We start from the raw sequence: 26,229 nt of genomic DNA, 5'->3' as shown, positions 1-26,229 counted from the left end.
TCCTCCAGCACCATAATTCAAAAGCATCCATTCTTCAGCGATCAGCCTTCTTTATGGTCCAGCTCTCACTTCCATACATCACTACTGGGAAAACCATAGCTTTAACAATACGGACCTTTGTTGGCAAGGTGATGTCTCTGCTTTTTAAGATGCTGTCTAGGTTTGTCATTGCTTTGAAGAAGAATACAGTACAGTGGTACCTCGGGTTAAGTACTTAATTCGTTCCAGAGGTCCGTACTTAACCTGAAACTGTTCTTAACCTGAAGCACCACTTTAGCTAATGGGGCCTCCTGCTGCCGCCGCACCACCGGAGCACGATTTCTGTTCTCATCCTGAAGCAAAGTTCTTAACCTGAAGCACTATTTCTGGCTTAGTGGAGTGTGTAACCTGAAGCGTATGTAACCCGAGGTACCACTGTACACATATTCTGGGGAGGCCTTATTATTGGAGAGATCTTATTTTCGGGGGATGCCTTTACATTACAGCGAGAGGCAAAAGTAGAAGGAGGTCTTATTTTCGGGGGGGGGGTCTTACTTTGGGGGAAACAGGGTTATCCAAGACCTCAAAATTCCTCTCACGCCGGCGGCGGGTGTTTAGCCACGGAACCGGAGGCCGGACAGGAGGCCGCCCCGCCGCCGCCGCCCAGGGGCGGGCAGAGCCGAGCGCGGGGCCGAGGGGACCCGCCGGCGCCTCCGGCCTCCTCTCAGGGAAGAGCCCGGAGGAGGCCATGGCTTTCGTGAGGCGGCCCCTCATGGCGGCGGCCCTGTTCTCGCTGGCGCTCTTCGCCTCAGCGCGGGCCGAGAGAGGCGGCGTCGTCGCCGGCTGCGCCTCCTCAGGGCTGTGGGAGTCCGAGGCGCCTGAGGCCTGCCCGGCGGAGCTTTCCCCTCACGAAGCGGCGGCGGCGGCCTCCTTCCTCCCTCAGCCGCCGGGCTTGGTGGTGGCGTCTGTGGCGGCGTCGCCGTCCTTCCGCGGCCCGGGCAACTCGGACCCGCGTCCCAACCGGGAGCTGCCCATCCTGCTGTGGTGGAGCGGCGGCCTGTTCCCGCACTTCCCGGGCTCGACGGCGCGGCTGGAGTGCGGCGGCGGCTCGTGCCTGGCCACCAAGGAGCGGCGGGCTCGGCTCCGGCGCCGGACGCGGGCGCTGCTCTTCTACGGGACGGACTTCCGCGCCTACGAGGCGCCGCTGCCTCGCCCGCCGCACCAGGCCTGGGCGCTGCTCCACGAGGAGTCGCCCATGAACAACTACCTGCTCTCGCACGCCGCCGGCGCCAGGCTCTTCAACTACACCGCCACCTTCCGCCGAGAGTCCGGCTACCCGCTCAGCCTCCAGTGGCTGCCCGACCTCGACTACCTGCGCCGCCCGCCGGCCCTCGGCCTGGCCCAGAAGGAGAGCGCCCGGCGCCGGGAAGGCCTGGCCGCCGTCCTCTACATCCAGTCCCACTGCGACGTCCCCTCCGACCGGGACAGGTACGTCAGGGAGCTCGCCAAGCACCTCCAGGTATTTATCCTCGCCTCGCCTTTGCGTCGCCTTCCTCCTCTCCTGAGGAGGCGCTCCAGGCGGGTCTCTGGTTTTAGAATTATTTCAATTAATTGATGGTGATTTTAGGTCAACTGTGTTACTTTTATTGTTGTTAGCCGCTCTGAGCCGGGCTTCGGCTGGGGAGGGCGGGATATCAATAAAAAATTATTATTTTATTATTCTCCTCAAGGAAATCCTCACGACGACCCTGTGAGGTGGGCCAGGTAGAAAAGGAGTCGCCCAGGAAGATCCGCGGGGGCTGAGCGGGTGTGTATGTGTGTGTGTGTGTATGAGTGTATGTATATATATATATATATATATATATATATATATATATATATATGTATATGTGTGTGTGTGTGTGTGTGTGTATGAGTGTATGTATATATATATATATATATATGTATGTATGTGTGTGTGTGTGTGTGTGTGTACAGTCATACAGTGGTGCCTCGCAAGATGAAATTAATTCGTTCCGCAAGTTTTTTCTTCTTGCGAGTTTTTCGTCTTGCGAAGCACGGTTTCCCATAGGAATGCATTGAAAATCAATTAATGCGTTCCTATGGAGACCGCCTTCAGACCAGGCGGTCTGAAGGCTGGCGGGGGGAGGACTTTTCTCCCCACTGCCAGCCTTCAGAACAGCCTTCTGAATGTTGGCGGTGGGGAGGAAAACCCTCCTCCCACCGCAAGCCTTCAGGACAGGTCCGGGAACAGAGGAGAAGGCGCGCTGCGCTTCCCTGCTGTCCTGGAGATTTCCCTATGGGCTTTCGTCTTGCAAAGCAAGCCCATAGGGAAATTCGTCTTGCGAAGCCGCTAAAAATCGGAAAACCCTTTCGTCTTGTGGGTTTTTCGTTTAGCGAGGCATTCGTCTTGCAGGGCACCACTGTACCTCAGGAGTACCTCAGGTTACAGACGCTTCGGGTTAAACATTAAAAGCTTCCCTAAACAGGGCTGCCTTCAGATGTCTTCTAAAAGTCTGGTAGTTGTTCTCTTTGACATCTAGTTCTCTATCCTTTCTCGCCCTGCCTTTCTATCCCTACCCATCCTGCTTTTCCTCTCAGCGATCCATGTCTGTTTGTGACATCACAGAAACTTTGACATCACCGTAGCCATTACACTTTGACATCATCGTAGCCATTGGCAACTACAGAAACAGCTGCACAACCCCCCATGGGAGGGGGCAAGAAAGAACCCTAAACATGTATGCATTTAGAAACTTAGCATTGCATTTGTTTTATATGAAACCAGTCAGACACAGTTTTGCTTTTTTTAAAAAGGCATTTATTTAGGAATATAAACTTCCTTGCTTGAGTCCTGCTGTTCTCTTCATTACTTTCATGATCAGTCTTGGGGAAAACCTCACTGGCTTCCTGGAAGGCAAACAACACGTTGAGTGGGATGGCCTCCGTCCAGCAGCCTCAGCCAGACCCTCCACTGGCTGCTGCCTGGTAACTTCACCCCCGACGTCCTGGTCAACTTCCACTGGTTTCTACCCATGAATATCCACTGGTTCCATTCACCCTGTGCCCAGAGGATGGCATCTGCCACCCCCTGAGCACGTATTTCCCAGCCACAACACTACTTACCTGGACCACGTCCGAATGCTTCCATTCACACACGCAGACACACACCACTCGCAACCTCCCATTTGCACTCACAAACATACGCCATCTGCCATCCCGTGAAGAATGTCTGTGGACGCATTCACACACACACACACACACACACACACACACACCCAGCTTCAAGTCATGAATATCCACACAGCTTCTGCCAACTGACTTCCAAAGGTGACCTTCAGCCAGCTGACATCTGCAGCACCTTACGGCACCCGCTGGCTTCTGACTGCAAACTCCACCAGCCACCAACACCTGCCAGCTTCCGCCAGGTCCGTTACCAGACACCAGCCAGCTTCTGACTGTGGAAATTAGCTGCCTTCAAGCTGCGATCCCACCCAGCAAGCGAACTTGCCTTCTGCCTGTTCCTCAGCATCCCATTGCGTGATGAGTGCCTCCTTCCTCCTGCCATTTTGCATCCATGAGGAAGGAGAACCTCCAGAGCCGAGTGCCACAGCTGCTGCCCACTGAGGTCTGGGCTGTGAAGAGGGAGAGGCCACCTTTATAGCCAGGCAGCTGACAGGTGCCTTTGTGACATCATAGACAGTGACATCATAGACAGCCCCCAGTCAATGGGAGCAGCTGTGGACGTGTCACCATAACCTGTTTGACCATCACAACTGTGGCTGCACCTCAGCACCAATGGACCATTTGTTCACTTACTAATAAAAAGTCATATAGCCCACTTCTTATCCATACCAGGGAAGGGCACACCTTAAAACTGAGGGGGCGGGGAAACATTTTTCATCCTAAGGATCATATCCCCTTACAGTCAGTCAGGCAGTGCAGGCCAGAAGTGGGTGGAGCTGGAAGCAAAAATGAGCAGAGCTCTGAATGCAGCTCTCATCTTTGTACAGGAGGCTCCATTCCAGAACATAAGAAGAGTGTGTTGGGTCAGGCCAATGGTCCAGCATCCTGATCTCACAGTGGCCAACTGGATGCTTGAGGGTCCCTCTCCCCTCTGGTGGTTTCCAGCAACTGGTATTCAGAAGCATTTCCTCCTCCAAGTTGCCCTCGAGTTACCCTCTCCTCCATAAATTTGTTTGGTCCTCTTAAAACCACTGCCTCCTGTGGGAGTGAGTTCCACAGATTAACTGCTTGAAGTCTATCTGTCCTGAATCATCCCAACACTCAGCTTCGTCAGATGTACACAAGTTCTAGCGTTATGAGAGAGGGAAGAAAAACACTTTCTATGCCATGCATAATTTTGTAAAATTATGTCACCTCTTACATGTCTTTCTTTGAAAGTAATGTTGGCTGACCCTAACTCATCCTGGCTGCAGCCCTGCAGAATTGCAAAAAAAAAAAAGGTTTGGCGTGTTCATTGTTCCGATCTGGTGGAACGCTCTGTCACAAGAGACTAGGGCCCTGCGGGACCTGACATCTTTCCGCAGGGCCTGCAAGACAGAGCTGTTCCACCAGGCCTTTGGCCAGGGCACAGCCTGACTCCCTCCCTCGGCAATCTTCGCGGAGCTCTGGCCCAATGGTGGCCAGTGGCTTGATTTGAATTAATTTTATAATGAATGATTTTAAAGTGTTGTTTGTGCTGTACTTTTGTACTGTTTTATTGTTGTTAGCCGCCCTGAGCCCAGCTTCGGCTGGGGAGGGTGGGATATAAATAAAATTAATTATTATTATTATTATTATTATTATTATTATTATTATTATTATTCTAGAGCAATCTGACTCATGGGCCTCAAGTGACATGCTCAGTAAAGTCTTAAGTGAAAGTGTAGATTTTGTGTGCGTTGTTTTCTTGTAGTCTTTATCCATTAAAAAACAAAACTGTTGGGCTTCAACTGTAGGCTAAATATCTGGGTCAGAGGGTGGTAGCCAGCCCTGTGCCAATGTGCCGTTCCTCTGGTGTAGCAGCAGCACAACACATTTCGCCCTTCCCCAGAGTCTGTGCCAGGGGGTCCCCTAACCCCACCCCCCCGAGCTGATTTTGAGGGTGCAAGTGCGGAGGAGTTGAAGGCATGGGGAAAGTTCCCTTGTGAAAGCACAGCAAGTCTTGGATACTGCCCAGAATACATGCCTCCTGAGGATTTATATGATTCTGAGCCAGGTGGGTGGAGTATAGATAACGAAGTTGTTCACCTAACTGGCATGTAACAGACCAAATAGGAGAAAATCAGTTTGAGGAGAGAGAGAAATGGAAACAGAATGGAGAGCCCTGTTTATTACATCAAAGTATCGGGACAGGAACCCCCTTCTGTGCACACAGCTTATATTTAAAGCACGTGGCTTCCTCGCAGAAATCCTGGGTGCTGTACAGTGGACGCTCGGGTTGCAAATGTGATCCATGCGGGATGCACATTCGCAACCCACGTCTGCACACGCGCGGGTTGCGATTCGGCGCTTCTGTGCATGTGCAAAGCGCGATTCGGCGCATGCATGACCACCGAAACCCGGAAGTAACCCGTCCCAGTACTTCTGGGTTTCGGCGGTCCGCAACCCAAAAAAACGCAACCTGAAGCGGCTGTAACCCAAGGTATGACTAGTTTTTCCCTCAAACTCTCCTTCCATGGAGGCTTTTAAGCAGAGGTTGGACAGCAGTCCGTCAGGGATTCCTTAGTTGTGATTCTTGCTTTGCCAGGGGCTTGGACTAGATGGATCCCTTTCAGCTCTGTGATCTACAATTCTTGGAACCCTTAACAAACTACAGTGCACAGGTTCTCTCTCTTTCTTTTTTGGCAATGGGGGGTGCATTTTTGATGTGTGTTTAGCACTTGGAAACACATTTGGATTGGAGTGAGGGGTGGGGCCAAAACCCAGCCATTTCTTTTTCAGGATAATTTCTTTCTGTTGTAGGTGGACTCTTACGGGGCATGCTTGAACAACCGAGAGCTTCCCAGCGCGAGGCTGAAGGACACTTCTACAGCCACTACAGAGGACTCTGAATTCATGGCTCTTATATCCAAGTACAAGTTCCACCTGGCGATGGAGAATGCCATCTGCCGTGACTACATGACAGAGAAGCTTTGGCGGCCAATGCACGTCGGAGCCGTTCCTATATATCGAGGCTCCCCATCGGTACGTGACTGGATGCCGGACAATCATTCCATCATCCTCATTGATGACTTTGAGAGCCCCAAAGAGCTAGCAGAATACATTAATTTTCTGGACAGGAATCCGGAGAAGTATTTGGAATACCTGAAGTACAAGAGTCCCGGCGGCATTACGAACCGGTTCTTGGTGGAGAGCATGGAGAGGCGGGAATGGGGAGTGAATGATATGACCCGGCCTAATTATTTGAACGGGTTCGAGTGCTATGTCTGTGACAAGGTAAATGCCAGAATGAAGGCGGAGGAGGAGCATAGGAAGTCTCGTGGGAAAGTGCCGGCCCCTGAGCCTGAAATCGCCCAGTTCTCACACATGGGGTGCCCGCCACCAGCACCCGGGTATGGAAATATCGAAGACATTCCTGATGGAGACAGGTACTAGCCGTTGTTGTGGAATATGCAGCTGTCCTTAAGAAAGCTGAGGGTTGTGCGGTGCTAAGTTGAAGTTGCTTGCTCTGCTGGTGTTTTGGATTGATTTGGATTGATTACCGTATTTTTCGCACCATAGGACGCAGTTTTTCCGTCTTAAAAACTAAGGGGAAAAGTCTGTGCGTCCTATGGAGCGAATGCAGGGGGGGAGGCAAGCAGGAAAAGCCCCCAAGAGCCACACACAAGCTTCGCACGGCTCTTGCGGGCTTTTCCCCAGGAGGGAGAAGGGACTGACTCGACCAGTCAGTCCCTTCTCCCTCATCTAGAAAAGCCTTGCGCAATCTCTCCAGTCGCGCAATCTCTTTAGCCGTGCGCGCCTCTCCAGCCGCGGGAGGCTGTGCAAGGCTAAAGAGGAAGCCCGGGCAGCGAGCGCGATCCATCCCAGATTACCGGTAAACAAAACACAAGAGAAGGAACTAGCATAGAAGAAGAAGAGAAAAGGGAAAGAGGGAGGATACAAAGCCATTTACCAGAGGTAGATCTTAACCCTTGCCTCACCTGGGAGCTTCTCTGGGCAGGAATTCCCTTGGCTTAAGTGGGGTGAGGGAACAGTGGCAGGTAGGGGGGTACCTACCTAGACAGTGAAGCCACATGTCTCTCCAATGAAAATTGGGAGTGGGCATTGTGTGAAGTGGCTGTGGATCTCCAGCCGCAGAAGTGTAGGACTGTATAGAGTTGGGAGGGCCACCCGAGGGTCATCTAGCCCAGCCCCCTCACAATGTAGGAATCACAGCTAAAGAACGCCAGGCAGATGGTCCCCCAACCGCTGCTTAAAAGCCTCCAGTGTTGGGCACCCCCAACAACTTCCGAGGTCACAGAATTGCAGGGTTGGAAGGGAACCCCAGGAGTCATCTAGTCCAGCCCCGGTGGACAGCGGGCACGATCCATCCCGTTGTGCAAGGCTAAAGATGCTGCTCAAGGCTAAAGAGGAAGCGCGCAGCCTGTCCGTTGCTCTTTGGGGCTGGGGGGGGGATAATATTTTTTTCCTTGATTTCCCCCTCTAAAAACTAGGTGCGTCCTGTGGTCCGGTGCGTCCAATAGAGCAAAAAATACGGTACATTTCTGCACTGTGCGTTTCATTCAAATAAACTCCAAAGCAACTTACAAACAATAAATAATAAGAACAGGGGTCACCTGGGCTGGTTCACTTCAGTGGAGATCGCTCTGTGGGCTGGATCGTGCGTGCGCATGAGCAGTGCGCCCGCAATTTCCTTCATCTGCTGTGCAGACGCGATTTCCGGCACCGCGGGAGCTTGCCAAGCGGGCAGCTCAGTTCGGGGGCAACTCAAGGGCTGGTTAATTACCCCCCCCCCACGTGGACCGCTTGTGGCCCATGGGCCTTAGGTTGCCGACCCCTGAATAAGAACATGATAGAGCATAAAAGAACATCACAAATACAGCATAAACAGTACAGAATAATTAATAAATCATCTGTGAAACAACTGCAACCTATCAAACAGGGAACAAAGCAACAGCTAAAAAATAAGCTAAACATCGCAATTAAAGCAAAAGTCATAACCTATAAAGCATTTATAACCTATAAAGCAAAATAAACCACCTTAAAACAGCGGCCAAAAAATGAACTAAGCACACACACATTCTCCACACCCGCATGACTCATAATCTTCCACTCTGTCCAGCTCATTAAAATATACATCCACATAATGCAGCAACTCCCTTCTGAAGGTTCCTTGGGCTGGCGGTGGGGCAGTACAGGTGAAACCAGCCACCCCCTGATGGCAAACAAACTTTTTCTCCCCTCACAATTCTCCCTCTGAAACAGCTCCCTTATGAAGGGAGGGTGGGGCAAGGCAGGTGGGAAAAGCCGTTACCTGCTGGCCAACACAGAAAGTTGTGCAAGAGAATGTGTTAGAACCCAGAAGTGACTCGGAAATGTCCTAAATATGTCACTAAAACCTCACTAAAAGGGCATTTTCAGGCTTTTCCAGTGGGTTTCAGATTATATACAATTTCTCCGACTCTCTGCACTCATTTTCTTCGTTTGCTTTTTAGCTGGAAGGAGATGTGGCTGCAGGATTACTGGCAGAGCCTTGATCAGGCCGAAGCCCTCACAGCCATGATTCACCACAACGAGTCGCATCAGGGGAGATTCTGGGACTACATGCACCAAGTCTTCATGAAGAGAACCCAGCAAAACTAACCAGACTTGTTATTCAAGCTTCTTCAGTGTTACGAGAGGCAAGCAGGGCATCCACAGATTTACCAGCACCGAAATTGCGGTTCCAGGACAACTTGGAAATCATCTTTTATATATATGGTATTCTCACTTCGGAGATTACTTTTTTTAAAAAAATTATTGCTTCCAAAAAAAGGCCAATTTTGAACCAGCTTTTGGTATTGGTTCATTTGTCACTGCTCCAAGACGAAAAAGCCTCCCTGATCTGTGGGGCAAAGAAAAGTATTCAGCATTTCTGCTGCTTCAGCGTCTCTCAGAAAGTACTTTTTGGTGTGTATGTGCCAAATTCCTCAACACGGACTGTTGGGCTTACTGTAAAAGTCCTGAATGGTTGCACTTCAGGGATTACCTCCATTCATAAGTATTCTTCAACATACATTGGTTTCTTTAATATTTTTGATATATTTCATTTAATATGAAAGAGAACAGAACAAGAGTTTACATGAGCTCAGCTATGCAGTATTCAAATAACCACTTCTCTATGAGCTGAAGTATGTTATGAACTGTGCACCTTATTGTAGTGCCGTTTCCTCAATTTATAGAGACTACACAGTTGCTCACTGTTCCCCCAGTGATGCGATGGGTGTGAGCCAGCAGTAAATCACACTGAGCAAGTTGGAGTTAACTCTTTATTAGCAAACGCAGGATCTGGGAGTGTCAGGCCTAGTGAGCAGAGCAACCCATCTTTGGTAGATCTTGCCCCATGGATCAGTTGCTGAAACTGAAAGTCCCCGCGTTCTCACAGCTGCCTCAGTGTTAGAAACAGAGATATGAAAGCTAGGAGCTAAATGACACCCTAAACCTAGGTTATGGGTGCCACAACGGAATGCTGTTTTTATAACAAGACTACAAAGCTGAAAATGAATGAATTGCAGCTAAAATCTTACGTTCGTTTTTCACATGGTCTAGTCCTCATCTGAAGATGGCAAAAAACAAGGCAATGCTTTGCCTTCCCGCCCCCTTAATAGTTGTATGAGGGTCCCTCAAAACGCTGCCTTTCTCTAAGGCCAGTTGAGAGGCAGAACCTATCAGCTTGCCTGATACTGCAACGATTTCTTGAAAGTTGAGCGGGCAGGAATTTCTCCTCCCATGCCCTCAGTGCCAGCAGTGGCGGTTTTAATCTGAAATCTTGGGTGCAGTACTGCGCCCAGAGCTCAGAAATTGCTTGCAGTAATGAAATTCCCAGTTGCAAAATGTGCCTAGAACAATGGGAGTTTTGAACGCTGAGCTGCCCAAGTTCCCCTCCTTTTCGGTGTTTTCCCCAAGCAATCAGACTGTGCCTGCGTGAAGCCAATTTCTTTCTCCTTTTCATGCCTCCTGGTTCTGGGAGACTGGTGGGAAGGGAGCTTGTTGCAGCAGGAGGGGGAGACACCTGTACCTCTTCACCTGCCAGAATCCTCTCTCCTTCTTGGCCTCTGTCCTCTTCTGCCACTGATGCTGGACTTCTCTCTGCCACAGACTCTTCCTGCTCACCAAGCCCTGTCACCTCTTCCGTTTCTGACGCCTCCTCCTTCCATTCCATTCCTTTCCCTCCCCTCCCTCTGACCACTCACTGTCACCCTATCACCAATCCCTGGGCTCTGAGCCTTCTTTCCTTGGGGTTCCCCAGCCAGTTCCATCATTCCTCTGTGTCCATGACATGATGGTTTTATTAGGCTGATAATGACAGGTAAGGAAAGGAATTGGAGTTAGGAACAATGGACAATTTGTGCTGATTTCCATCAGTTTTTTTAAAAAAAATAATAATTAAAGTTTATTGACAAACGCATACAGAATACAATAGAAATTATGAATGTGGCTAATAGCAAGAAATGTGAAAGGAGAAAAATAAAACACAGGTGCAGAGGAGGGGTAAAAAACCAAGAAACGACTGAGAATACAGTGCCACATTCAATTGTTGCATAGGAGAAATAAAAATTGGGTCAATGTACTTGTCTGTAGAGCAGGGGGGTTAGTGGGCTGTTCAGTTGAGTTCGCATAGGAGAGAAACTTCAACCACATTGATTGAAAAAGAACCATCTCGATGAATCATTAGTGACTCTTTGCCCTGTGGAACTCCCTCCCACCAGATGTCAAAGAGAACAACAACTACCAAACTTTTAGGAGACATCTGAAGGCAGCCCTGTTTAGGGAAGCTTTTAATGTTTGATGTATTACTGTATTTTAATATTTGGTTGGAAGCCGCCCAGAGTGGCTGGGGAAGCCCAGCCAGATGGGCGGGGTATAAATAATAAATTATTATTATTATTACAATGTCCCATACTTTCACTACACCTCCTAGGAAGGAGGTGGTGTCGACTTCCAATGGGTAGCCCCTGTCAATCTGGCTGGAGCAAGAATGCTTCGTCCTTCAGTTTAATAAAAGTATCGCCCCCCCAAAAAAAACATTTTTCTGTTCACAGAGGTACATTTCTGTTTGCAGAATTAAAAAGGCTACGCAGTGGATTGTTGGAAGTATATTCAACTCCAGTTTTTGTACTTGTATGGGTCAAGACGTGTTGCAACACTTAGTTTTAACCAAGTCTGTTCTTCCTTTACCCTTTACCCTTAAAACTCACGGTGTGTGCAAACCCACGCTTATTCCTTCAATAAGAGGCATACAAACGTGATAGTTATTCTTTATCCAGATACTTGGGGTCTAGCACAATTTTCTGTCTCCAGGTAGGAGAGAACAGATGCTGTATGTCATAGGTATGACTAGTCACCTGCTGGACAGAAGTCATGGGGGTGCATGGGACACAAGAGCCCCTGGCTTTCAGCAAACAGGTTCATTCCCTGGAGACCAAGGTGGCTGGCTGTCCTGTCCTGTGGAATGCCATCCCATCAGACGTCAAAGAGATGAGTAACTACATAACCTTTAGAGGTCATCTGAAGGCAGCCCTGAATTGGGAATCCTTTTAATGTGTAATTTTTTATTATGTTTTTATATATGTTGGAAGCCACCCAGAGTGGCCACGGCAACCGAGTCTGATGGTGTGTGTTACAAAAAATAAATTGTTATTGTTCTGAAAGGATACCCTGAATAATCCAAAGGGAAATGATGGTGATTGTTCAGTACCATAGGGTGGGTTTCCACTGCCCCCCCCAAGGAATAAACAAAAGCATTTCTTTTTCTGAACATAAAATCATGCTCAGTGCATTTTTGTTATCACAGCGTAATGCAAATCGGGGCTGCAAAAATGAAAAATGAGTAACTGCGGTACTTGCCATGCTTATGGTCCATAGCCTTGCATGTCGATGATCTGAATAGCCACCTCTCTTCTCTCCATCGAGGTATCCTCACCTTAGCTAGGCCACCCATTTGGGTTTAACCCTGGAATCCCCCCTTCCCCAAGTATCCTGTGTAGCAGGTCGTTCTGCTGTTTCCTAACCACGAATTGTGCACCACAGCATTCCGGTACTCCATGTGTTTTAGCACTCGAGAGCAAGCAACAGTGTGCATGTGCAGCCAGTGCCACTCACTCTTAAGTTTCCTTTTTGGAACAGCTGCACCACAGCTGCTCCTGGCGAGACCCAGTGTATCCGAGCATTTCCAGGCTGCACCACTGGGTGAAGCGGGATTGCTAACTGGCTGCGCGGCCTTTTTCACATTGCTAAGATTAAGATGGGACACGGGTGGTGCTGTGGGTTAAACCACAGAGCCTAGGACTTGCCGATCAGAAGGTTGGCGGTTTGAAACTCCGTGACGGGGTGAGCTCCCGTTGCTCGGTCCCTGCTCCTGCCCACCTAGCAGTTTGAAAGCACGTCAAAGTGCAAGTAGATAAATAGGTACCGCTCCAGCGGGAAGGTAAACGGCGTTTCCATGCGCTGCTCTGGTTCGCCAGAAGCGGCTTAGTCATGCTGGCCACATGACCCGGAAGCTGTATGCCGGATCCCTCGGCCAATAAAGCGAGATGAGCGCCACAACCCCAATCAGTCACGACTGGACCTAATGGTCAGGGGTCCCTTTACCTTTAAGATTAAGATGCCTGGGAAGGTGGAGGTGACAAAAGAACTGGAAGATAAATAATCCCAAAGGGCAGGTAGGAAGTGGGATGCTCCTCCGGGTGTTGACATCACCTTTGAGAAACCACATCCCTGCAACAAGGGTGGAAGTTTCCCAAGGCAGCCTGAATGTACACACCAGGGCTGAAGCACAAGTTGAATTTGGCTCAAGTTCTCAACTCAGGTCAAAGCTAGTTTTGGCACAAGCGCGAACACCATTCGTAGTGTTTCTTGGGAGAACTGGAATTCCTTACATTGATTTTGCGTATGTGTGTGCATGGAATAAACAGCCTTCCTTGTTCACCCCTAAAATTACTGCCAACAAGAAAGGAATGTGCAGTGAGGCCCCACACTAGTGACTCTTCAAGGAAAAGGAGGATCTCCCTAGGTAGAAATTGTACTAACTTAAGAAAAACACAGATAATCTACATGGAGAATGTTAAATGCAAGAGTCTTAATATCCCTTCATTTTAGAAGTTGCAAGGATATGTTATCTACCACAGTTGTCGTTATTTAACTTCTAACACCAGGTGGCGCAAGCGAGTTATTTTTGCACTCTCTTCCAATGAGAAATTATAGAGCCAGAGATTTGTTGCACAAATCAGGACTCCCAATCAGCCAATAAAGAGTAATTGCAGGAGGAAGGAATAAGGAAACCACACCTGGTTTTGAGACTTTGTGACTAGTCTCAAGGCCATACAGGGATCTGAACCCAGGTCTCCATCTGACGCTCTAACCACATCACACCGTTAAAAACACAAATGCAAGAGGTCTAAGAAAAAGTGAAGCTTGGAATTTCTTGGGTTGTAATCTGCTAACTTTCTCAGAGCAGACCCACTGAACCTAAATTAGACATGGCCATTAATTTTAATGCATTTACTGTGAGTAAAAGGTAGTTTTATACAACCTTAACTTGTCCTATCATTCAACGTATATGTAAAAATAATAATCCATTCAATCACCCCCAACTCTGGCTCATGAGGACAGAGGAGCTGCACATTTCAGTGTAAGGAAAAACAGCTTTGGACAAGGCTTGGCCCCCTCTCCTTATCAGTGCAAAAAAGCACCAGTACATGCATTCAGCTGCTAAAGATGCTCAGTCTGAGTCTCTTCCCATAAATGGGAATCAGGTGTGCAGAGCTGCTCTGAGGCTCTCAGGAGTCATTGCCCAAGAAATGGACAGGGTTAAGCAGACTGCCACCACGCAGATTAATACCTTCATTGATCTGAGCACAGCATGTTAGAAAAAGTGGCAGGTGGAACTTAACAAGATTTTGATCGTGTAAATGATGTTTTTCAGCATTCCTGCCTAGGGAGAGGACTTTGCCTTATGCAGCAGAGTCCACCTCCTCTCCCAGAAGGGGAGGGAGAATCTGGTTACCTGCAGAAGTGTGATCTGCAGAACTGGTGCACATGCACCACTATTATTGGTATTTATTAACTTGCTATACTACCCTTCATCCGATCGTAGGGCAGTAGCCAAGTGTCCCTTTCCCCTGCAAAGTCCTGGGACTTGACCTCCACAGTTGTGCATAGATTCTGGTGTCATGGGTTGCTCCCGCAGATAAACCAAAGTAGCAGATAAAGGTAAAGGGACCCCTGACCGTTAGGTCCAGTCGCGGGCGACTCTGGGGTTGCAGCTCTCATCTCGCTTTATTGGCCAAGGGAGCTGGCGTACAGCTTCCGGGTCATGTGGCCAGCATGACTAAGCCGCTTCTGGCGAACCAGAGCAGCGCATGGAAACGCCGTTTACCTTCCCGCCGGAGCGGTACCTATTTATCTACTTGCACTTTCATGTGCTTTCAAACTCCTAGGTTGGCAGGAGCAGGGACCAAGCAACGGGAGCTCAACCCGTCGCGGGGATTCAAACCGCCGACCTTCTGATCGGCAAGTCCTGGGCTCTGTAGTTTAACCACCCCCACCCCCCAGTGAATAAGTATTTCCCCAGTCTAGGAAGGGCAGTGGGTCCACTGTGGCCACGATGCAAGGTAATCAGGAGGTGCTTTAGAAATGAAGGGCTGGGAATTCAAAGGTGGCTGGAGAGCCACACCATCATGTTCTGCAATGCTTGGTGTGCTACTGGCACACACTGCCTAAAAGCTGAAGAATAAAGACTGAACTGCCCCAAAGCTTCATGAATGTTCAGCGAAAACATCCAAGGATACAAGCGGCACGGCGTACTTTCAAAACACGTTCTTGTACAATATTCACATCATAAAAATAAAAACCTTTATTGATAGTATGAACGTTTAAGGTTTAATGCTGCCAGCTATAAAAATGGTAAAAAGACTTCTGCTTCAGACATTTGACTTTACAAATATACAGATGTTAATGACAATTAATACTAGATTATGCAGTCTGAACTTCATTAAATTCCCATTAGCCAGTGACAAACCTCTCTAGCAACACACGATTCAGAGAAGATTAAACATTATATTCCCATACACACAAGTCTATAGAGAACTTAAAAGACTAACCCTAGAAGTCTCACTGGATTAGCTGGAACCATTTTAATAGTTGTGCTTTGTTTAATCTCAGAAGATCGGCTACTAGCAAAAATACATCTTTCCTCTTGCATTCTCCCTTCCTATAATCCATTGTTGAATACAGTACTCAGTGCATTTCCTAATAAAATTATTGTATATAAATCTCTATCATATCGTAAAGAAAGGATACAAGTTAGTGTAAACACAAGGGAATATTTAAAGGGCTGCTACAAAACCCTCCTGTTTTAAGATTAGAAGAGACGCTGGAAAGAAACCATTCACCCCATTTTCAGCTGCACAGCCCACATCCAGACACCCGGAAAAGCACAAGCGAGCTGTTCTGTGTGCTTGTCAGATTTGTTTCCTATCTGGCTGCAAGCAACCAGCAATTACAATTGGCCAGAAAAATGGGAATTGCGGCACAAGGATCAAAATTTAAGAGGGATATGATCATGTGGCAGGACTCCTATGTCCTCATATGCCTGAGAGCCTGCCCTCAGAAATAACAGTCAATTGGCCAAAATGCTTCCAACATAGCAATAGACCAACTTGCAAGACCAGAGAGTGGCATTTTGAAGCAGCACCAATATATTTTTTTTTTAAATAACAAGTATTCAAGAGCTTTGGTCCAGTGAAGGAATAGGACAACCTTCTCCCCCCTGCCAAGGGCTGCATTCCCTCAAGAGGAAACTGACGGAGGGCCGTGGGGGCTAGATGCAGGGTTGGACAGGGCCAGAACTGCAGGTCCTCAGCACACCCCATGCTGTTACTCTCGCCCCAAAGATTGGAGAGTGAACATTTAAGTGTGAGATGGCTGTCAAAGAAAACAGTAACTGTCGCTCCCCTCAAAACACACAGAAACGCCCCTTTGGAAAGTGCTTTTCTCTTCCTGCCGACAGAAGGTACAAATGGGGCAGGATCTGCACCTGCAAAGCTCCCCCTGGTCAGGTGGAGAGCGTGTCCAAGGTGGAGGCTGTAAGGAGCCGAAAGAGGAGAGCCACACGCATCTCGCAATATGACACCTGCTGGTCCTCATGTAAAAACAGCAACATTATATTACAATTTTAAAATGTTTATTTGTGCAGATTGATTCTGGGGGAAATGGCAAAATGTGTTAAGGTCAGTGTATTGACTTGCTTGACCACACACTCCTGCAATATCTCAGGGCCAAGCAGCCTGGCACCATTTCTGCCAGACACATGGCTTGCGAGAATCAGAGGCGTAAGACATGTACAGCACAGGGAGCTTCTTCATTAGAACAAAGACTTCTTCAGTCCTGTATCTGCCCCATGTCACTAACCATCTTTACTAGGGGAAAAGTTCTCAGACGTAGGGGATATAAAGCTTAAGAACAGCTTCCTCGTGGGTTGAATCCAACGCCGTGCCGCTGTTTAAGTGGGTCACACTTCACTCTTCCCCCTACCCCACCCCACTGCCCTCCATGCACTCTCAAAACCTGGAGAGTTTGCAGCCCTTCGGGAGAAATTCTGGGGATGGAGGGAAGAGAAAAAGGTCACATCCCAGCGTGCAAGCGGCGTTGGATTTCACCCCGTAAGTGTAGTTCCTCGTTCTTTTTTTTTTTTTGAGATATGAAGAATTTCAACGATATCATCAAACCAATATTAAATGAGTTGTGTGCACAACCTGAAGACTCCTCTCTCTTTTCCCCACATATATATGCATCTCTACGTGAAACATAATAATAATGATTTGGTTTCCACAGCGCTGCCAGGGAGGTTGGGCTGCCTTCTCTCAGCAAGCGCCCCTTAGGCAGCAAGACCGATGTCAGCTCGACATACAGAATTACTGCGGCATGAGCACGTTTTAAGTTATTGCTTTGGATCGTCTAGTATGGATCCCTATCCTTCCAATGCAAAAACCTGTATAGAATTGACTAACCATTTCTCATTTCAAGTAACGTTAAAGATCTTTATCAAATAACAAGATCCCGCTCTCAGAAGTTCTACACACACACACACATACAACAGTAGACTATGTGAAGAATATTAAAAGCTAGCTTTCAAGATTTAATCTTGCCTATTTTATCTCTCTGCGCAAGAGAAAAATGCAAGGAATGGTTACTTGACTGGGAAAAAAGAAAACCCAAACAAACCGGCACCCTGATTGTTTAAAGCTCCCAAAGTGTTTTTAAAGAAAGGTTATGTCGTCAGAAAGGCCTGGGTTGCCTAAAGCTCAGCAACAGGGGCCAAAGTGCTCCTGACACAGCAGCTACATGGACTGACTTGGTTCATAGCAGGGGAAAAACTGACCGACTCTAGCGGTCACCTTTGGAACATTCCCCTTCTGTAGTGTACTGCGAACTGGAAAGGATTAAGAACAGTGTTGATTTCAACATTCATGATTCAGAGAGGAAACTGCTTTCTGCAGTTGGACAATCCCTTCTGGGATTTGCAGAGAATCACATTCATATCTGCAGGCTTAAGCTCAGGCACTTCTTAGAAAATGTCTGTCTGGAATGGAAGTTTGCATGGAGTGTTTTGTTTTTTTCTGCATAATTTAAAAATGAGTGTTCCGTCGTCATAGTCCGCTGGTCCGCTCCCAGCATCAGGAATTCACCGCATCTCTCCGTCTCTTTTTCTCTCTCTGTTTGATGTGCCTGCTGCTATGAGAGACCTTGAGGCTCTAATGTTTAAGAAAGGTCTGTACACAAGTCGTGCTATTTTCTACACGCTATAAAATAAAAGGAAAAGGACACTAAGTGTGTTATACAAACAGATTTTTGTTACTACCCAAATAATAAATAACATGGAGTGGCTAAGACAGTGTTTCAGCTCTAGGAATTGCAAACGCTCGGATTGCAGCTCTTTCTGGAGACTAGCTGTTGGCTGGCAGTAAGATCTCAATTTCCTTCCCATTGGCCACCACGGCATTGATTGAGCAGCTGCTCGCCAAGTCCGCAGGGGAACCCAGAGAAGGTGCCTGAGAGGAGGTCTTCGTTGGTGGAGTGTGGCTGGCTGGAGAAGGAGCCAGCCCAGGTTTCTTTGGAGGAATCGGCGGAGGGTTTCCTCTTTCTGCTCTGGGTATGGTTGGCGATTTAATGCCAGGCGAGAGCGGGCTCAGCGGGCTGGAGACTTTGCCTGGGCTCGACTCGCTTTTGGGGCTCATGGCGCTGGCCAGGGTCCGGTAGTCTGTGCCAAAGGGGGAGCTGTTGGGCGAGACGGGCTTGATAGGACCCTGCTGGCTGGTGAACCTGGAGAGGACCTGAGTGACGGTGTTGCGGGCAAGCTGCTTGGCGGCCGAGTTGTCAACGAGGGTGGGCGACAGGTCCCTGGACGGAGGGCTTTGGAGACCGCTCGACGGGTGGTCCTGGTCAGCTTGGGACTGGAATTTGTGGCGAGCAGCGTGGAAGCGCTGGTTGATCCCCACCTGGTAAGAAGACTGGTAACTGGGGCTGCTGGCCGAGGCTCCAACCAAGCGCTTAGTCATCACTGGAGAGGAGCACGGGGAGGATGTCAGCGAGGAAGAGGCGGTGTTGCTCGGAGACAAGGAGATCCCACTGGAAGGCAGCGGCGGGATGGATGGGGAAAGAGACTCTGTCCTCACCGGGGAGCTGCTGTTTTCGGTGGGACCCTCAGGAGTGGACCCGGCGGGCTTGCTCTTCTCCAGATTCTCCATGCTGGGCTGGGCTGGCTCCACGCTCGCTTGTGCATCAACCTCACAGTGCCCATTTGCCTTGGCATAAGAGTGGGGGGCCGTGGCAGTGACAGGCGACAGGGCACGTGCCAGTTTGATGGTGCTTCCCTGGCTCTCCTTCAAAGGGCTTTCTGTCTGGCAAGCGACGGACCGACATGGGTCTTCTGTGACGGTCGCAATGGACACCTTGGAGACACTTGGTGGAGGCTTCTCTGCTTTGCAGGAAGCCTCCATCTCCTTGAGGGTCTGCTTCAGCTGCTCCACTTCTTCCTTCAGGGCCTTGGTGCGGTTCTCTTCCCGGTTCAGCTTGGCTCTCAGCTGCTCCCGCTCGATGTCGAACTCGGAGAGCTGCTTCTCGACCTGGGCCTCCATCTGCAAGCCCCTCTTCTTCTTGGCTGCCAGCTCCTCCTCCAGCTGGCTCACTTTGCTCCTCTCCTTCTCCAGCTTCCCGCTCAGCTCCCCCAGCTTCTGGCCCTCCTCCGCAGCCTTGGCGGCGGCTTTCTTGCACTCCAGCACCAGCATGGAGGAGAGCTGCTTGTGGTGGGCGTGCTCCTCCTCCAGCTGACTCGAGAGCTTCTTCTGCTCCCTTTCAAACTTCTTCACCTGGGACTTCTCAAATTCCAGCTGGAAGGGAAGAGAAAGAGGCTTAGGGGGAGGAAGGGACCATGTTTGGCTTCTCAAACACTCCCCACAAACAGAAAGATAATAATAAAAATTATTATTATTATAAAGATCCTCAATGTCAATTGTGTCAGTTAACAAGGGGAGAACGAGTGCAAGAAAAACAAAGGTTCGTGAAAATTCTGCCCTCCCAGGCTGACAGGTGTCTAAATCAACGGAAGATGATTTAGACCCCCGTATGGACTACATACATACCGTATTTTTCGCTCTATAAGACGTATTTTGTCCCTCCTAAAAAGGGTAAGTGTGTGTGCATCTTACGGAGCGAATGCAGGCTGCGCGGCTATCCCAGAAGCCAGAACAGCGAGAGGGAGCGCTGAGCAGCGCTCCCTCTCGCTGTTCTAGCTTCTGGCTTAGCCACGCGAAGCCTCCGCAGGGCAGCGGGGGGCCTTCAGCCCACTGCCCTGCGGAGGCTTCGTGCGGCTATCTCTGGCTTTTGTGGGAGATAGGGGAAGGGACAGAGCATGCGGCTCTGTCCCTTCCCCCACCTCCCAGCAAAGCCCCCAAGAAAAGCCCCCACCTCCCATTAAAGAGTGTGCGGCTCTTGGCTGGCTTTTGCGGGAGGTGGGGGAAGGGACAGAGGGCAGCTTAGCTGCGCGCAGCCTCTTCTGGGCGGGGCGAGCCTTCATCCCGCTGCCTGGGAGAGGCCACACGTGGCTTTCCCAGAAGCCAGGACAGCAAGTGGGATCGTTGTGCAGCGATCACACTTGCTGTCCGGGCTTCTGGCTTAGCCGTGCGCAGCCTCTTCGGGCAGGGGCAGCCTTCATCCCGCTGCCCTGAAGAGGCTTCACGCGGCTATCCCAGAAGCCAGAACAGCAAAAGGCTATCCCAGAAGCCACATCCCTCTTGCTGTTCTGGCTTCTGGGATTCAGAATATTTTTTTCCATTTTACTCCTCCAAAAACTAGGTGCGTCTTATGGTCTGGTGCGTCTTATAGAGCGAAAAATACAGTAGTTGTTGAGTATATAAAGTAGGCCAGGACTGGGAACTTCCTGCAAACTGAGGGCCACATCCCCTTAGGTTAACAGCGTAAGAGACTTCCTACTTGCAGTAGGTAGGGGTGGAGCCAAAGATCCATTCATCCTATCACACAAACACAAACCTGTTCCCACTGTGCGACTACAATTCAATCCCCTCCATGCAATCCCCTCCATGCAAATGGTAGGCATTGGGCCTCCAGTCTTGACTGCCACAGCCAGCGCTTGCCATTGGCATTGGGGGGGAAACTCGATTGACCCCCATTTCTTCCCATGTACAAACAGAAGAGGGGAGAAAAGACAATCATATTTTCACTACCACTAAAATGCACAGCGCAGAGCCACAGGGTGTATCAAATTTCATAAGCTGCATTTCCTTTTATCCTCAAATGTTATTTTGAAAGACCTACATTGGCTCCCAGTATGTTTAGGAGCACAATTCAAAGTGTTGGTGTTGACCTTTAAAGCCCTAAACGGCCTCGGCCCAGTATACCTGAAGGAGCGTCTCCACCCCCATCGTTCTGCCCGGACACTGAGATCCAGCGCCGAGGGCCTTCTGGCGGTTCCCTCATTGTGAGAAGCAAAGCTACAGGGAACCAGGCAGACGGCCTTCTCGGTAGTGGCACCCACCTTGTGGAACGCCCTCCCATCAGATGTCAAAGAGATAAACAACTACCTGACATTCAGAAGACATCTGAAGGCAGCCCTGTTCAGGGAAGTTTTTAATGTGTGACATTTTAATGTATTTTTAATCTTTGTTGGAAGCCATCCAGAGTGGCTGGGGAAACCCAGCCAAATGGAATAAAATAATAATAATAATAACTACTACTACTACTACTACTACTACTACTACTACTACTACTACATCTCTTTGCTTCTTTATGTGTTCCTACAAAGACCAAAACCGACTGGCCTCTGCAATGGAGCAAAAACTCTCCCTCTAGTAAGTCTCCTTCCATGTTTTCAGGGGGAGAGCCAAGTCTCGGAGACAGAAATACTGGTGCTGGCTGCTGGTCTCCTCACCCACGCAAAGCAAGTTCTCTGTGTTAAACAGCAATTAATCACTCCTCCCTGAACGCTGAGTCAGGAGTGAGAGGGCATACCTGTTGGGTGAGCCGCTCTCGCTCCTTTTCCAGCATGTACGTGACATCATCCCCTTCAGCAGTATCTTGGGCGTGCCTCTGCCTCTCTTCCTCAAGATCCAAGATTACCTTTCAAAAGAGAAAAGAACACCATCCATCACCTTGAAAGACAGCAATAATTACAGGTGTATCCAGATGTGCACGCCAGGTCCCTTTCTGCCAAAAATGAAAGCTCTTATGAAGGCATGCAGAACCCCTGACCTTTACTTACGTGTAAGGGCTCTGAGAAACTACACTATCAACCCACCCCCATCCATTTTCGGCAATTTTCAAGGTTTGTCCTCTTTCGGCTTGTGAAAGAAATGACAAAAACATGCACAAAGAACAGCAACAGACACACACATAGTGACACTTTGCTGAAATAATTTGCTGAACAATTCTGAAAACCTGAATCAGTTGTTATATGAATTTGAGCCCAGCCTAAGAAAACCTAAACAGATGGACAAAAACAGACGCTCAGAAGAATGAAAGTCTTCAGGATGCTGACTGGGTCAAAAATGAAATTTGTACAAATATAGTTTTGTTTTCTATTAATTTAGAGAGACAACTGTTTCAGTCACTAGCAGCACAAAAACCAGGGAGAGAAAATGAGGAATCTTGTAGCACTTCGAATAAATCTACCTCAAGTGCTTTAAAACCTGCTTTGAGCAGCATTTGGTAACAGCTGGGAGCTGGAGATTGTTTCCAGCCCATTCCAAGAGCATCATGGTGCATGAAAGAGCTTTGACCGCTAGAGTCGGTCAGTTGTTTCCCTGCTATGAACCAAGTCAGTGTGGCTGAGGGAGCCTTTGGCCCACAGGCCTGAGCTTTCCCACCCCTGAGCTAGATTATCTTTAATCAATTCTGAGAAGCTCCCTGTGGTTCCAATAGCAGCATCAATAGTAAAAATCACAACACGTTTGTGTTTTATTATCTGAAGAGTGCTAGTTAGAGGCATCATCTAGAGAATGTTAGCCCTGCAACGTGATTTTAAAGAACATAAGCAACATTTGAGACACAGAAATGTGCAAAACAGCAATGAAAATGTCACATCAAATTATAAAAGTGGTCCAATATGTAATGTTAACCTGTTATGCAGTATCAAATGCAAAGCAGGAGGAGTTTTATTGTCTTGCTTCGAAGTGGGAAGGGCTCAAAACTCACCTTTCTTTCTCCCCCCCCCTTCCCTCCCTCCCAGCTCATGAAACCCACCTTTCGGTGCCTGCTCTCTGCAGCTGCGAGTTGGGACAACATTTTTTCCTGCATATTCTTGCAGTGCTTCATCACAACCTTCAGGATGGACAAGGGATTGGCACAAACGGGCTGCTTATCGCCATGGTTCTCTTCCTTCAGCGCCTCAAAATCCCTCTGAAGAGCCATCAGCGGATCACTGATGTTGAATTTTCCATAGCGCTCTTCAATGAAAGCATCTCTGCGCTGGGCCTGAAACACATGATCAAGTTTTTCACGTTGTTAGCTACCAAAGAAAAGGAAAAAGAGAACCCTCAAGATAAAATCCTCATGGAAACAGGAGTCATGAAAGGCTGGTTGGAGTAAAAAACCAGCATAATGACCAGCTGAGATGCACAAATGGGGGACAAAGGAGACATTTTAGAGGCCCCGACAAACAATAGATAATAATAATAATAATAATAATTAATAATTATTTATTTATACCCCGCCCATCTGGCTGGGCCTCCCCAGCCACTCTGGGCGGCTTCCATAGAAACCAAAAATACACTAAAATATCACACATTAAAAACTTCCCTGAACAGGGCTGCCTTAAGATGTCTTCTGAATGTCAGGTAGTTGTTTATCGCTTTGACATCTGCTGGAAGGGCGTTCCACAGGGCGGGCGCCACTACCGAGAAGGCCCTCTGACTGGTTCCCTGCAGCTTTGCTTCTTGCAATGAGGGAACCGCCAGAAGGCCCTCGGCGCTGGACCTCAGCGTCTGGGCAGAATGATGGGGGTGGAGACGCTCCTTCAGGTATACTGGACCGAGGCCGTTTAGGGCTTTAAAGGTCAGCACCAACACTTTGAATTGTGCTCGGAAACGTACTGGGAGCCAATGTAGGTCTTTCAAGACCGGTGTTCTATGGTCTCGGCGGCCGCTCCCAGTCACCAGTCTAGCTGCCGCATTCTGGATTAGTTGTAGTTTCCGAGTCACCTTCAAAGGTAGCCCCACGTAGAGTGCATTGCAGTAGTCCAAGCGGGAGATAACCAGAGCTTGCACCACTCTGGCCAGACAGTCCGCGGGCAGATAGGGTCTCAGCCTACGTACCAGATGGAGCTGGTAAACAGCTGCCCTGGACACAGATTTGACCTGTGCCTCCATGGACAGCTGTGAGTCCAAAATGACTCCCAGGCTGCGCACCTGGTCCTTCAGGGGCACAGTTACCCCCTTCAGGACCAGGGAGTCCTCCACACCTGCCCGCCTCCTGTCCCCCAAAAACAGTACTTCTGTCTTGTCAGGATTCAACCTCAATCTGTTAGCCGCCATCCATCCTCCAACCGCCTCCAGACACTCACACAGGACCTTCACCGCCTTCACTGGTTCTGATTTAAAAGAGAGGTAGAACTGGGTATCATCCGCATACTGACAGAGTAGAGGGACTTTATCCCCCCAAAAGAGAGTCACCTATGACAACATTGCAATGCTTACGGTGGTTATCACAGGAGCCAACTCCTAGAGGCCGAGGGGTCTTTGCCCCCTCCCATTTTTGAGCCCCCCGCCAAGTTAATGGACATTATTATTCAAATGGTGTGCATGCACTGCGTCATGTGATCGATTATGTGGTGCGGGGATCACCTGCCCCACTCAATATTTTATTCAAGTTGGCACCCTGGTAGTTATTGCTTAAAACAACAACATATTTTTATAAGTACACTGGTACCTCGGGTTACATACACTTCAGGTTACATACGCTTCAGGTTACAGACTCCGCTAACCCAGAAATAGTACCTCGGGTTAAGAACTTTGCTTCAGGATGAGAACAGAAATTGTGCTCCGGCAGCACGGCAGCAGCAGGAGGCCCCATTAGCTAAAGTGGTGCTTCAGGTTAAGAACAGTTTCAGGTTAAGAACAGACCTCCGGAATGAATTAAGTACTTAACCCGAGGTACCCCTGTAATTTCACAGGTGTAATATACCATCTATACATCATTTTCATCATATTTTCTTTCAAGGCATTACAAGCTGTAAATTTTATTCTTTCTTTCCACAACCTCTCCCATTCTTTAAGCTGTATGTTATATCCAAAATCTGGTCAACCTTCCCAATTTGGGTGCACTGAATGTACCATATGATTTCCAAATTGTCTTTGGCCTTTGTGTTCATTAGTGCTTCAAGATGCTAAATAAAGGCTTTGTTCCATAGTCTCCCATCACACCTCTTGGGTAAAGTTAGTACAGTGGTACCTCGGGTTACATACGCTTCAGGTTACAGACTCCACTAACCCAGAAATAGTCCCTGGGGTTAATAACTTTGCTTCAGGATGAGAACAGAAATCGTGCTCCAGCGGTGCAGCAGCAGCGGGAGGCCCCTTTAGCTAAAGTGGTGCTTCAGGTTAAGAACAGCTTCAGGTTAAGAATGGCCCTCCAGAACAAATTAAGTACTTAACCTGAGGTACCACTGTAGGTGGTTCCTTCTATTTGGATAGACTGAATGGGTCCAAAGAGGGGAGGGAAGCTGTAAAGGACCACCAGGGACTGCCACCAGATGAGTTACGGACTCATTGTTAAAACCGTGTTTATAGAAGACAATCTTACTCGGCTACGAGTGATCGCCAAAGAAGAAGGGGAGATGCACAACTGTTGAAAACTAGGCTTCAGAGTTCCTTTGGTGCTGGCATTAACCTTTTTTTTTTATTAAAAAAAAAAAGCACTGTGTCTGGGTCCATCTGACAAACCACAATGCACAGGGGCTCTTGCCTCAGAACACAATGCTATGTGTGATACTGAAATTAATACCTTATTACAAGCCACAAAGGAGAGTAGAAACCTGATCAGTATCCTTCCATCCAGCCATGATTTGCACCATCATTAACTGCAGCTATCAATTTACACCACCACTTTTCCCAGCAGGAAATCATTTGCAGGAAAAGGAAGCCCAGCTTCCAAATGCAGAGGTCTGTGGTTGTTTTAATTACTGCCAAAAAAGAAATTCCCAAGATCAGCACAAAGGAACCCTTTCAACCGAAGAACCAAGGGTCACACACATCCCTATGACCCCTTTGTGTTAGCTTGCGATGACTGATGAACACATCAAGGCTGGGCAGTTGCTGGCTGGACAGCCGGCTTCCTCTTCCATTGTTGGCAACCCTGGGCTAACAGATTACAAATGCACACAGGGATCTATTTATAAACTACGATGTAGTAAAGCGGACTTGATAATGGGTCACAAAAGAGTCCAGGATTTGCTTTAGATCTGGGCATTTGAAAGGGATTAAATTTCTCCAAGCAGTGGGGTTCAGCAATTTTACAAACAAGAGTGGCTGGGGAAAC

At 48.5% G+C, this 26,229-nt stretch overlaps 2 protein-coding genes and 3 long non-coding RNA genes across 6 annotated transcripts in view; 2 read left to right on the top strand and 3 right to left on the bottom strand.

The window, feature by feature from the left end:
* The window catches only part of LOC310766316, a 153,892-nt gene that overhangs the window by 70,863 nt on the left and 56,800 nt on the right, over positions 1-26,229 (top strand). The gene's annotated exons all lie outside the window — the stretch shown is intronic.
* On the top strand, positions 632-11,948 carry FUT11 (fucosyltransferase 11). The gene is made up of 3 exons (XM_083622127.1): positions 632-1,498; positions 5,947-6,572; positions 8,640-11,948. The coding sequence occupies exons 1-3, from the start codon at positions 728-730 to the stop codon at positions 8,785-8,787; spliced, it is 1,545 nt and encodes a 514-aa protein (XP_083478253.1). The 5' UTR covers positions 632-727; the 3' UTR covers positions 8,788-11,948.
* LOC310766282 lies at positions 2,778-3,909 on the bottom strand. The gene is made up of 2 exons (XR_014550010.1): positions 3,487-3,909; positions 2,778-2,885 (listed from the first exon to the last, which is right to left on the bottom strand). It is a non-coding gene; the product is annotated as an uncharacterized lncRNA (long non-coding RNA).
* Positions 10,947-12,590, bottom strand: LOC310766328. The gene is made up of 2 exons (XR_014550070.1): positions 12,370-12,590; positions 10,947-12,162 (listed from the first exon to the last, which is right to left on the bottom strand). It is a non-coding gene; the product is annotated as an uncharacterized lncRNA (long non-coding RNA).
* The window catches only part of LOC310766107 (CTTNBP2 N-terminal-like protein), a 36,348-nt gene continuing 25,132 nt past the window's right edge, over positions 15,014-26,229 (bottom strand). For both annotated transcript variants that reach the window (XM_083622068.1, XM_083622069.1), the window contains exons 3-5: positions 22,939-23,169; positions 21,709-21,816; positions 15,014-19,571 (exon numbers count right to left, since the gene is read on the bottom strand). In XM_083622068.1, the coding sequence (XP_083478194.1) occupies positions 18,129-19,571; positions 21,709-21,816; positions 22,939-23,169 (1,782 nt within the window). In that variant the 3' untranslated portion in view covers positions 15,014-18,128. The remainder of the gene's footprint in view (positions 19,572-21,708; positions 21,817-22,938; positions 23,170-26,229) is intronic.

The sequence above is a fragment of the Podarcis filfolensis genome (genome assembly GCF_964270895.1).
Source record: "Podarcis filfolensis genome assembly, chromosome: 7".
NCBI classification, from domain to species: Eukaryota; Metazoa; Chordata; class Lepidosauria; order Squamata; family Lacertidae; genus Podarcis; species Podarcis filfolensis.
This window is presented reverse-complemented; position numbering and strand designations above follow the sequence as displayed.